General features: G+C 38.9%; 1 protein-coding gene across 30 annotated transcripts in view; it reads left to right on the top strand.

Moving 5' to 3' along the window:
• The window catches only part of ADAM22 (ADAM metallopeptidase domain 22), a 234,883-nt gene that overhangs the window by 31,171 nt on the left and 190,555 nt on the right, over positions 1-13,157 (top strand). For all 30 annotated transcript variants that reach the window (XR_008296861.1, XM_053218484.1, XM_053218489.1 and 27 more), the window contains exon 3: positions 9,483-9,559. Coding sequence is in view for 29 of the 30 variants with exons in the window: in XM_053218484.1 (XP_053074459.1) it covers positions 9,483-9,559 (77 nt within the window). In the remaining variant the exon portion in view is untranslated. The remainder of the gene's footprint in view (positions 1-9,482; positions 9,560-13,157) is intronic.

The raw sequence follows: 13,157 nt of genomic DNA, 5'->3' as shown, positions 1-13,157 counted from the left end.
GAGTTTCTGGTGATGTTCTCTGGTCCTTTCTAATCTTTTGTTGATTTTGGTATTTCTTTATTTATATATATCTATATATTTTCATCTTTTCTCCCCTTAGAAAGTCCCCCTTAAAATTTCTTGCAGGGCTGGTTTAGTGGTCACAAACTCCTTTAATTTTTGTTTGTCTGGGAAATTGTTCTCTCTCCTTCTATTTTGAATGACAGCCTTGCTGGATAAAGAATTCTTGGCTGCATATTTTTCTGATTCAGCACATTGAATATATCCCACCACTCCTTTCTGGCCTGCCAAGTTTCTGTGGAAAAAAAAAAAGCATCTTTCTAATATCTTTGTCATTAGAGACTTACTGTCTTTTTTTTTTTTCCTCTAAAGCAGGAGCTTTGTTCTTGTGATATTTTACTTGATTATTTCTTCACTATGTTCTTGGAAAACTTTTGGACAGTTGAGATATGTTGGCAAATGAGGAATCTGGTCCTTTTAAAGTTTAGTATATGTATGTATAAGTTTATGTTTTTATGTTTTTGTGTGAGCAGAAAGCCCTCTGGAGTTATGTTTAGTTACAGTCTTTAGTTCTAGGAGAGAAAAACCCTTTTTATCCCATGAGAATTTGTTTCTCAAAGGAAATGTTATGGAATTCTTATGTTCCGGGTATTCATCATGGGATTTTGTTCAGTGTTACTTCTGATTCTGCTTTCTTTGGATGCTTGGAGCTGGCCTTTTAGTGGAAATGAGACATAACTCTCAGACATCTCTAATGTCTTTGTAAAAAAGATGAAATTAAGCAAGCAAGCAGACAAAAGTCCATTGACATACCAGAACTGAGTGAAGTGAATCTTGATGTGATGAATTCACCATTCTTAAGTTTATTCTTTGGACTTGGCCTTTTTCCGATGTTGCCTCCAGGAGACAGTGTGACCCAGCTGGCAGACACAACCCTTCTCTCCAAGGCTGCTTTTCAAATGATCTGATTTAGAGCTGAACTCACTACTTACTCATTTGATAACGTCATAGCTTAACTACCTACTCATTTTCCCTCCTCTGCTTTTTTTTTTCACCTGTCTTTTGTTTAGCTTTCAGTAGTTAGATTATTCTTTGTAACCAGCTTTTATATACTTTGTCCATAAACAAAAATTTTAAAGCATTTTTCTCACAGCATTCTATAATTAATAACCTTTCACATTTGGGGAGAAGCAAGATGAAGTGTAGAAAGTTTTCATAACTCCACTCTTAAATCAAATATCAAGTCACTAGTGAGGCCTGGAAGCCCTGTCATCTTTCTCCCAAGCCTTTTTCATTCAGGAAGAGTATCCATTTTTCAAGACTGATTCATCTTTTGTCTGCTCATTTTGTCTGCTGATTTTGTTGCATCTAAACATTGGGGTTTCTTGCACTCAGATTTAATTACAGCTCAATATGACTACATATTATATTGTTCTCTGGCTACTAAAGATCTTAAAGATCTGCTTTGACTTCAAAATTATACGAATAAGCGTCTCTTGTTCAGACCTTAAATGAATGCCTAGTAATGGGCAGTTAATGGCCAAAATGATGGAGAGACTGATGTATCAGAAGATAGCTGGAGCATAAATAGGTAATGAGGCTGCCTGACTTCCTGAATGGAGATGGGAAAATCGAGATGGTGTCTGTGTCAGCATAGTCTCTGTGCTTCCAGTTTATCGGAGCAGAGGGGCCACTGGAGACAAGGGCCCGTGGCTGCCAGGGAATCACAGACTTTAGGGTGTTCAGTGCCACCAGAACTGGACACTTCAGCAAGGTAAATTCAGAGAATGCCTCTCAAAAACTCATCTAAAGAAAGCCTTGTTTATAAAGTTTGTGTGTGTGTGTGCGTGTGTGCGTGCGTGTGTGTGTGTGGTATATACAGCTTCACCTAGAGGTACTCTAGGTGCAGAGATTTCTATGGTGTCATATCTGTCCTTGGGTCATCCATCTCAAAACAAGGGTATGTCGCATCAATTGAACATGTTTACATTGATTGTAAAAATTTTCACATCAAATAAAGTCAGTGCAAGGACAGGCATTTGAGTTGGAGAGCAAGTTCATCTGGAGGGCAAGACCATGGGAATTGGCTACACTTTAGGCTTACTCATGTTATTTCCTCACAGAATTCTACTTCATAAAATTATTTCCATATCTTAACTAACTAGCCAGGGGAAAACTATCTTGTTCATGTGGCCACAACAAATGGTAGAATGAAGAATCTTAAGGTTACTAGATGTATCTCTTTGAGCTGTTTTGTCCAAAGTCCATGCAAGGCAATGGAGTAACTACAGTGAAATGATGGTCATTTTTCAATTGGCCTTTTCTGTTGTAGAAAAAAAGGATAATATATGCAAGTGATTATTGGTATTTTGTTTTTTACTGAGCTCAAGGTGTATTAGATGCCAGGAATTACGCTTGCATTTTTAAAAAAATTTTTTTTTAACATTTTTATTTATTTTTGAGACAGAGAGAGACAGAGCATGAATGGGGGAGGGGCAGAGAGAGAAGGAGACACAGAATTGGAAGCAGGCTCCAGGCTCTGAGCCATCAGCCCAGAGCCCGACGCGGGGCTCGAACTCACGGACCGTGAGATCGTGACCTGAGCTGAAGTCGGACGCTCAACTGACTGAGCCACCCAGGCTCCCCTACACTTGCATTTTTTTAAAAACTCAGTTGAAGCAATCAAATGGCAAAGAAGTATGTAGGATGCAGAAAAGCCAGAGATTTTGTTACTTGCATTAAAGACTTCTTTTTAATAATGTTCATTACTTTCACAGTTATTGTGCTGCACAATGCCATTTGATTGGGAATATTCCCACCCATTGGTATTCATTGATTCATTCAAGTTGGGCTTAATTAAACACCCAGACTACCTTGTCTTTCTCTTTGTGTCAGAGTTCCAGTTCTACCATGAAAGTTTTAGCATCAACTTAGCTTTCAAAAAGGGTTATGAATAAAGCAGTCTTCAAAAGTTCCTTTGTATTTATTTGATCTTTGGGTTATGTAGGTTGGCCCTGGTTCATTGGCTCCAGAAGATATCAGGAGAAAAAGGCTGCCGAGAGGCAAAATGCACAGGAGCATGGGGCTATGTTAACTTCATATTTAAATTTCAGCTCTTAGCCATGAATAATAAATAGGCCTCAATCTGGAAATTTATATCAGGTTCTTCTGGTCCTAAAATTCTGTGATTCATTTTTGAAATTTGAAATTAAAATTATCCTTATGTAATTTTATTGATTTATGAAGTTTTCTTGCCATCTGGATAGTTATTTTATATCTTTGCAGGTTTTCCCCTTAATCTTTTGTTTCACAGCTTCTATAAATGTCCGCCTCACTACTTCTCTCAGTCCTGAAAACACACACATACGCTCACACAATTTACCATACCTATGTAATTTTTTTTCCCTTAAGAGATACCTACTTTAAACTAATTCTTAATTTCTTAGTTTGTAATCAAATTGGCCTCAGAACATGTGCTCTGTGTCAGATGTGGTAACATTGTTGAATGTTCTGATGAAAAAGTTCTAAACACTGCTTTTCATTATTTAAGTTTTCTTTTCATATATATTAAAAAAGCTCATTAGAGCATTTTAATGGCTCTAAAAATGCTCCTTTTGTATTTAAAAAAAATTTTAACATTTATTTATTGAGAGACTCAGACAGAACATGAGCATGGGAGGGGCAGAGAGAGGAGGAGACACAGAATACGAAGGAGGCTCCAGGCTCCGAGCTGTCAGCACAGAGCCCGACAAGGAGGTCAATCCCACGAACCGTGAAATCATGACCTGAGCTGAAGTCGGATGCTTAACTGACTGAGCCACTCAGGTGCCCCTGATGTTTATTTATCTTTGAAAGAGAGAAACAGAAAGACAGAGTGCAAGCAGGGGAGGGGCAGAGAGAGAGGGAGACACAGAATGCAAAGCAGGCTCCGGGCTCTGAGCCGTCAGCACAGAGCCTGACGCGGGGCTTGAACTCACAAACCGCAAGATCATGACCCGAGTTGAAGTCAGACGCTTAACCAACTGAGCTACTCAGGCACCCCAAAATGCTCTTTTTTTTTTTAATAATTACTCATATGGGGCGCCTGGGTGGCTCAGTTGGTTAAGCGTCTGACTTTGGCTCGGGTCATGATCTCACGGTCCGTGAGTTCGAGCCCCACGTCGGGCTCTGGGCTGATGGCTCAGAGCCTGGAGCCTGTTTCGGATTCTGTGTCTCCCTCTCTCTCTGACCCTCCCCCATTCATGCTCTGTCTCTCTCTGTCTCAAAAATAAATAAACATTAAAAAAAATTAAAAAAAAATGATTACTCATATGAACCCAGTAAAACCTGCAAGCACCTCCAAGCTGCAGAATGGAAACCAGGATGAAGTGTGATGGGAATGGTCTCTGCCGCCAAGTAGCGTGACATTGCAAATGACCTTTGCCCACACTGGCCTCACTTTCCTTGTTTGTAAAATAAGGGTGTTGCATTATATGAGCTTTAAGGGTTTTCTCCATATTATTCTATGATAGTGAACTGTTTGATTAATAGTTTTTAAAATCACAAATCATTCTTATGTAGTAATTTGAAAGAATGCATTTCTGCAAAATTACATTTTAAAAACATCCCTGAGAGCCAGGAGCACCTGGGTGGGTCAGTTGGTTGAGTGTCTGAATCTTGATTTCGGCCAGGGTGTGATCTCACGGTTCATGGGTTTGAGCCCCGCATCGGGCTCTGCGCTGAGTGGAGCCTGCTTGGGATTCTCTCTCCACCCTCTCTCTCTGACCCTCTCTCACTCACGGGCACTCTTTCTCTCTCTGAAAATCAATAAATAAACTTAAAAAATATCTCTGGGAGCAATTACTACCTTTTACATTCAAATTAAAGTTAATAAATATTAGAAATTTTCTTTGACAATGTGTGTTAGGAATTACCCAACCCGCTCCTGAAAAAAAGGGAAAATCCTGATATTGTATGGGTTCTCTTGTTTCAAACATTTTCTTTTTCTTTGAACTAAAAAGGCAGGGTCTAAGATTAACTTTCTGAGACCCACTCTGTCTCACTTTGATGGTGTTGGCTAAGAAGCTGCATTGTTAACATGGCATGAAGTCAGTGTAATTCTACTTAATTTATTATTTCTCCAAGATAACCTAAAGACATAAACATGTTTCTTTTCTTTGGCCTGGTTTTTAAACAAACATGGAGAAGGCAGGTTCCTGAATGATAGAAGGTCACAGAGAATACAGGGACAACATTTACTGTTGTGGTCACCACTGCAAGTTGGGTTTGGTTGGGAAAGTCTGATGTTTGGAGTTTGATCCTTACGCCTTCATGGGTATCAGTGCTTCCAATGTGAGTGCCATGGAGGAGAGTGACATGGAACCATTGGTGAAATCAACTCTTTATTGAACCCCTTTTCTAAATGTTCAGGCACATTGCCATTGATGCTGTATTGGTTTTGTATTGCCGCTGTTACAGCATTACCACACATTACATTACCACAAAATTAATATAACAAAACAGCAAAAATTAATTTTCTTAAGTTCTAGAGATGAGAAGCCTGGAATGGGTCTTACAAAGCGAAGGTGCAGGTGTTGGCAGGAGTATGTTCCTTCTGGAGGCACTAGGGGAGAAATGTTTCTTGCTTTTTCCAATTTCTAGGGGCTTCCAATGTTCATTGGCACGTGGCTTTTGCCTCACCTTATTCTCATCTCTGTTTCCATGATCACATATCCTTCTCTGACTCTGACCCTTCTAAGAGTCTGGTTTTATAAATACCCTTGTGATTAGATTGGGCCCACCTGGATAATCCAGGCTAGTCTCTCCATCTCAGGATCCTTAAATTAAGCACATATGCAAGCTCCCTTTTTCCATGTATGGTAGTATGTTCATGGGTTCCGGGAGCTAGAGTTTGGGACTCTTTAGGGCCATTATTCTATCTGCTATAGATTCCTTTTAGTCACTTATGTGTCTGCCCGGTGCCACCTCCTCAGAGAGGCTTCCAGGACCACCTAGAATCTCATCTATCCTGGTCACCTGTTTACCTTGTTTTATTAAATCTGGGAATAGTGTATTTATTTTCCAATTTTATTTTTTATTGTTAATTTTCTGTCATTTTATTTGTCACTTTCTCCTTCCACTTGAAAACAAGCTCCAGTAACAGAGAAACATGGTCAGTTTTCTTCACTACCTTGTCTACCAGATCAAAATAGTTCCTAACACTTGGTAGATTCTCAGAAGATGTTTGTTGAATGAATCAATCTGTATACAGTCTAAGGAAGCCTGCCTTACATTACAACAATAGTAATATATACTTGTTCCTATTACTATCAATAATGCAATTTTTTCTTTTTACTAAATAGCAGTTAAACATGCTGTCAATAGATTTTCTTTTGAATTTAAGTAATGTGTTTCTCTTTGGGACATGTATGAGATCAATAAAGATACCAGATATAAACTGAAGCTACAGGAAAAACAAAACATAGGGACGAGATGAAATTAATATAAACAGTGAGTATCTTGCTAAGAAAGAATGGTTATATTATCTTGATCCCTACAATGAATCATAATGCCATGATGAATAACATGGGGCCTCTTCCCTGTTGACAACAGTAAATGCCAAGAAAGAATGGAGGGAAGAGGGAAGAGAGGTTTTAATTGAGACATCAATTCTGGTAAGCTGAGCTTTGCTCAGCCTGTTCCAAAACATGGTTGTTAGCACTTCAGGAAACTCTGAAAGCTTTTAGACAAAAGGAAAGACATTAATGGTATTAAGAACAACCTTGATGGAAGGAGTGCATTTCTATAAGCGGGTAATTTATAGCTGCTAAATTTTTGCTCATTTTTGTATCCAGGTGACTCATAAAACAAACCCTCAAATGAGTTAATCAGGAAATACTTACTGAGTACCCCATGCTGGTCAGTACTGAGGCCCTCATATCAAATTGAACAGTATTGAGGAGGAGAGGAGGAGGAGGCTTGGAAGGGTTGGGAAGACTTCATGGAAGAGGAGTGTTTAGGCTAAACTGTGTTTCCTCCAAAATTCATATGTTGAAGCTCTCACCCCTGCTATGACTGTACTTTGAGATGAGGTATTTAAAGAGGTAATTAAGACTAAATGAGGTCATTTGGGTGGGCCCTAAATACAGGATGACTGATGTCCTTACAAGAAGAGAGAGAGGGGGGCACCTGGGTGGCTCAGTTGGTTGAGCATCCATATCTTGATTTCAGCTCAGGTCATGATCTCAGGGTTGTAGGATGGAGCCCTGCATCAGGCTTCATGCACAGCATGGAGTAAGATTCTCCCTCCCTCCCTCCCTCCCTCTCCCTCTGTGCCTTTCCCCTGCTCGTGCTCTCTTTCCCTTTCTCTCTCTCTCTCTCTCTCAAATAAAAAAAAGAAGAGATAGAGAGACACCAGGCATGCACACATACAGAGTAAAGGCCATGTGAGGATCCAGTGAAAAGCCAAGGAGAGAGGTCTCAGGAGAAACCAAATCTGCCTTTACCTTGATCTTGTAGTTCCAGCCTCCAGAACTTTGAGAAAGTAAATTTTTGTTGTTTAAGCCACCTAGTCTGTGGCACTTTGTTATGACAGCCCTCAGGGATTGATACAAGGAGGAGTTTGATCTACATCTTGAAAGATGGATAGGGCCATTTCTGGGAAATGGCCTTGGTGAAGATCCCTCAGTATCCAAGGGTCTGGTTCATCATGGCACTTTGCAGAAGTGATGAATGAAGCCACAAAAAAAGTTGGAATGCACACAGCTTGTTGAATTAAAGAGTAGAAGAGAGAATTGTGCATGAATAGAGTACAGGTGGGTCCTTGGGGACTTGTGTGGCATTGTCTGGGAGGTGGGGAGGAGACTGTGGAGGATCTTGATATCCAGGGGGAGAAAGTTTGTATTTGATACAGTAGAAAATCTGGGGCTTACCAAAAGTCAATTTTAGATCAGGGAGAATATGATCTATGGCAGATATGGAAATGAAGAGTAAGGTGTGGCTTCAGGAATTACAAGAAGAAAAAAAAAAAGCCAGAGTTTGCTGATAGATAGCCTGGGTGTTAACTGGGAAGAGCCAGCAGTTAAAAATGAATGGTAATGAGGTAATGAGGCTGAGAGGTGTTCAAATAGTTGTTCATTCTTGGGGTTTCATGGGGATTGGAATGTGTTAGCAACTGACTAACTGGAATGCCCTACCCCCACTTCTTTCAAATACTTGAAAATAGAAGGATTACCCTTTCTTTCCATAAAGCTTTATTATTATCAATTAAGCTTTCTCCTTTCACCTACAACAAGAAGCTTACTATGTGTGAAGATCCCAGGGATGATTGAGGTGCCCTTTATGCCCCACAGAATCCTAGGATAGTGCTCGTTCTCCGAGAACAGTAACACCATCTGCCTCACATACCACATAAATACAGTTGCTCAGATGGTTCTTATCTATAAAATAGCATTTGTTTTATTTTCACTGTTGGAATTATACGTGTTTATTTTAGAAATTTTGGATACCAGACAGACATAAACAAAAAATTAAAATAATTCATAGTCCTGCTTACCTATAGCTACAGTTAATATTTGGGGAATCAAATGGAATAGTTTTGATTACTTCAGTTAATGCATATGATTATTGAATATGTTAATATTAGTGTTATTGGTAACATTACATTTTTTTTTAAGTTTAGAGTCCCTTGTGATTTTATCTAGGAGTTCCTAGAATAGCATAGAAAATAGTGACATTTTTTTTTTCCAAACAAATTTTTGTAGGTGGTATTTGCAGTAGATAGCAGAGGTTCAGTTTTGCTCTTAGGAAGATGTGGAAACCTCTCTGAAATAATGTTTGGTAAATTAGAACTGACTTATTATTTTTAAAGTGTGTGTTTCATTTAGGATGAAGAAGGTTTTTAAGAGATTCAGATATCTTCCTTGTAAATGGTGCATATTCACTGTATTATTTTACTCTTGAACATATTTTTCATATCTTTTTTTTAATGTTTACTTATTTTTGACAGAAAAAGAGAGAGAGGGAGAGAGAGCGCACACATGGCTGCAGAGAGACAGGGAGACAGAATCTGAAGCAATGTGGCGCTAGAATGAACCTGCCAGATCATGACCTCAGCTGAAGTCACACTTAACCGACTGAGTCACCCAGGCACCCCCCATATCTCTTTTTTAACATACAAAGTTTAATTTTAGAGGAGCCAGTCATTTAATACAGAATAAAATGAATGAAGTGCAGTCTTCTTGGAAATGAAATGGTTAGCCACTTGAGATAAACCAGAAAGGTAGGGCACTTGCCCTCTAAGGTTAGGTGGTATTTTACTTCAGACTGGTGAATGTTTGGCTTCTAAGAAGGTGCAGATTTGATGTTTTTTTCATTTCATGTCTGCGTTGAATTGGCTTTCTAATTTATGATGTTACAAACCTTTTTGAATCATCATAAGAAATGCTTATTGTCCGATTGCCATGGCTAAATAATAAATACCTTTTATCTTTTTGATATTGCAGTTGACTCATGTTGACCAGGCAAGCTTCCAGGTTGATGCCTTTGGAACATCCTTTATTCTCGATGTCGTGCTAAACCAGTAAGTCTTTGTTGAGCTGTACTCACTTTTGTCAAATATACATTCAAACCACTTTTATAACTTTTGTAAAGTTTTGTTTTCTTACTGTATTTTACTTCATCTTCCCATATCAGTTAAATACTACATTTAAAACTTTTCTATTGACTTTAAGTTATAAAGTCTGACAAATGACAGGAAATGGATATTCATTTAAAATTGAACAGCTGTAACAGATTTGAGAAGGTAAAGTGGAGGGCAGGACTTACTCCAATATTTTGCATGAGAATATATGTGACCTAAGTTCCTATGAATGGCAGTAAATTGTGAAAATAATATTTAGGATATTAACACATCCTCTTTAAGAACAGCAGAAAAGAGTTACTTTTTTTGCTCAGTGATTCAAAGGACTGGCTGCATGATGTGCGACTCCTAATAATGGCATTAGATGCTTTGATTTGGGAGTCCGTTTCTGTGAGATGTAGGTACCCTGCTATTATTCTGTAAGTATGGTATAATTTTGGAAATTCTGTTTTTCAGTTTTATTAGCCACATTTGAAGTGTTCAATAGCCATCCATGCCTAGTGGTTACCTTATTGGACAAGGCAGAACATTTCCATCACGGCAAACAGTTCTGTTGAGCATTGCTGGTTTAGATTTCTTTTGGGGAATGGGCACTATGTATAACTGTTAGATTCTTGAGCTAGATCACTCAGTATTCAGGAGGAGAATTCATGTCTTCCTTTTAGATTCCAGGCCATGTCCAATGGATTAACTTAATAATTAGTCTTACTAGGATCCTGGTTTTTATGGAATTTATTGCAACGTCATAAATTTTGATAATATCATTTGTGTTATATTAATGTTTAAGCCGTGTATTAGGTTTTTTTTGTTTTGTTTTTTTTTAGAGAGAGAGAGAGAGAGATAGAGAGAACAAGCAGGGGAGAGGCGGAGAGAGAGAGCGGGAGAGAGAATCCTAAGTAGTCTCCACACTGTTAGCTCAGACCCCAAACTCTGGGCTCTATCCCACGACACTGGGAGATCATGATCTAAGCCTAAACCAAGAGTCAGATGCTTAACTGACTGAGCCACCCACGAGCCCCTAGTTTATTTTTTAATTAGGCTGTCTCATAGCTACCTCTTGTAAGTTTTTCTCGTCTCTCCCCACATTTTTGTAGTTCACAAACAAATCTGAAAAGCATTGTGTTAGATTGACTATTTGGGTGATCCATTAATGGGAGTTGTTTGTTCTTGGATCATGTACATTTTAAAAATGTAACATAAATTTTTAAAAATGTAACATAAACTATATTTCTACTATGCTCATTAAAATACAGTTTGTTGCTTGTTTTTAAAATCAGTGGCTTAGAACATATATAATTAAAGCCTTTCTACCACACTTTATACCAGGTATTTAACCTAGTTTCATAGAGCATAAGACTCTGTTAATATGATTTGTATCTTATATTCCTGCTTGATGTAAATGCCCTAAAATTTACATTTTTAAGTTACTTATTGCGTTTTTTTGGCAACTTTAATATTCTAAAGTTTTTAAAAACTCAGTATAAAGGAATGTATGCTCCTTAAAAGAATAATGATAAAGTAGCAAAAACGGTGTCACATAAGTGTACCACTTGGAAATGGATTGCCCCATTTTATTTAAAAAAAATTTTTTTTAATGTTTATTTACTTTTTTTTTTAACGTTTATTTATTTTTGAGACAGAGAGAGACAGAGTATGAACGGGAGAGGGTCAGAGAGAGAGGGAGACACAGAATCTGAAACAGGCTCCAGGCTCTGAGCTGTCAACACAGAGCCCGACGCGGGGCTCGAACTCACGGACCGCGAGATCATGACCTGAGCCGAAGTCGGCTGCTTAACCGACTGAGCCACCCAGGCACCCCAATGTTTATTTACTTTTGAGAGAGAGAGAGAGAGAGACAGAGCACGAGTGGGGGAGGGGCTATTTACTTTTGAGAGCGAGAGCGCGCGCGCATGAGTTAGGGACAGGCAGAGAGAGAGAGAGGGAGACCCAGAATCCGAAGCAGGTTCCAGGCTCTGAGCTGTCAGCACAGAGCCTCACACGGGGCTTGAACTCACAAACCATGAGATCATGACCTGAGCCGAAGCCGGACGCTCAACCAACTGAACCACCCGGGCGCCCCTGCCCAATTTTAAGTTGTAACCCTCTCTGCTCTCACTCTTTTATCGAGCCTACTACCTATTCTTCTCCCCTGCTTCATTTTTAATTTAATTTAATTTAATTTAATTTAATTGTTTAGTTTTGTTTTATTTGTTTTATTTTAATGTTTATTTTTGAGAGAGAGAGAGTACGAGTAGAGGAGGAGCAGAGAGAGAGGGAGACACAGAATTTGAAGCAGGTTCCAGGCTCTAAGCTGTCAGTACAGAGTCTGACATGAGGCTTGAACCCATGAACCATGAAATCATGACCTGAAGTTGGATGCTTAACTGACTGAGCCACTCAGGCACTGCTCCCCTGCTTCATTTTTTAAAACATAATATTCATCACCATTTAGTATATAGGTTGACTCACATGATATCATCATTTTTGCACATCACAAAGTTTAGCCACACCAGCATTGTCATATGGTGAATTAATATTCTGTATTTTAATTACTTACTTTATTGTCTTCTTCCTCTCACTAGAGTATAAGCACCTTGAGGGCAGGAATTTTCTTTCCTTCCTTGGTGTCTCCTTAGCATAGAATGGATACTAAATTCCAGGCTGGGAAGCTATATAGACTTAGAAGCCAGACATTGGAATTCCCTGGAATTTGCAGGACACAGGGAAGACCAGATAAAGGATGGAGGCTATCAACTGGGGAGAAGGCAAATAGCAAAAAAGATCCAGAGATTAAGTGTTTGGGACTAGCTCCCAAAAGCTGAGCATCTGTATATAGGTGTGATTTGGAAAGTCAGATTCCTACGTTTCTGTTTCAATGACTCTTTCCTATCCCTCCTTTATTTTTAAATTTTATTAAATTTATTTTATTTTATTAAAAATTTTTTTTAAATGTTCATTTATTTTTGAGACAGAGAGAGGGCATGAGCGGGTAGAGAGAGAGAGAGGGAGACACAGAATCTGGAGCAGGCTACAGGCTCCGAGCTGTCAGCACAGAGCCCAATGTGGGGCTCGAACTCACGAGCTGTGAGATCATGACCTGAGCCGAAGTCGGACACCCAACCAACTGAACCACCCAGGCACCCCTATTTAATTTTTTTAACATACGAAAAATTTAATAGCATAAGTTGAGGGAGTGACATAGACGTAGAAATTCCCTCACATTCCTCCTTTAAATCACTATTCCTGTGGATAACCCAGCCTCAGTTTCTGGTTCCTGACAGTTGTAAAGCCTTGATTATCAATTCTCAAAGAAATGATATTTTTTCCTGTCCATTCTGCCCTAAACTACCTCACTTCCTTTGGAGAAATCTCAGCCCCAAAACATTCTCTTCCTAAAGGCGAAACACATATGGCCATACTTATCAGAGCATGAATACTTTGGAGTACTAAGGGTAAAGCAGAATTTCTTTGGAAATACTGGCAAGAATCTCCATTGGGCATTTTTCCTCTTATTACAATGGAAATTTAAAATTGCAAG

This window comes from Acinonyx jubatus, chromosome A2 (assembly GCF_027475565.1).
Source record: "Acinonyx jubatus isolate Ajub_Pintada_27869175 chromosome A2, VMU_Ajub_asm_v1.0, whole genome shotgun sequence".
Taxonomy (NCBI): Eukaryota; Metazoa; Chordata; class Mammalia; order Carnivora; family Felidae; genus Acinonyx; species Acinonyx jubatus.
The sequence above is the reverse complement of the archived record's forward strand: the minus strand, read 5'-3'. Positions and strand labels throughout refer to the sequence as shown.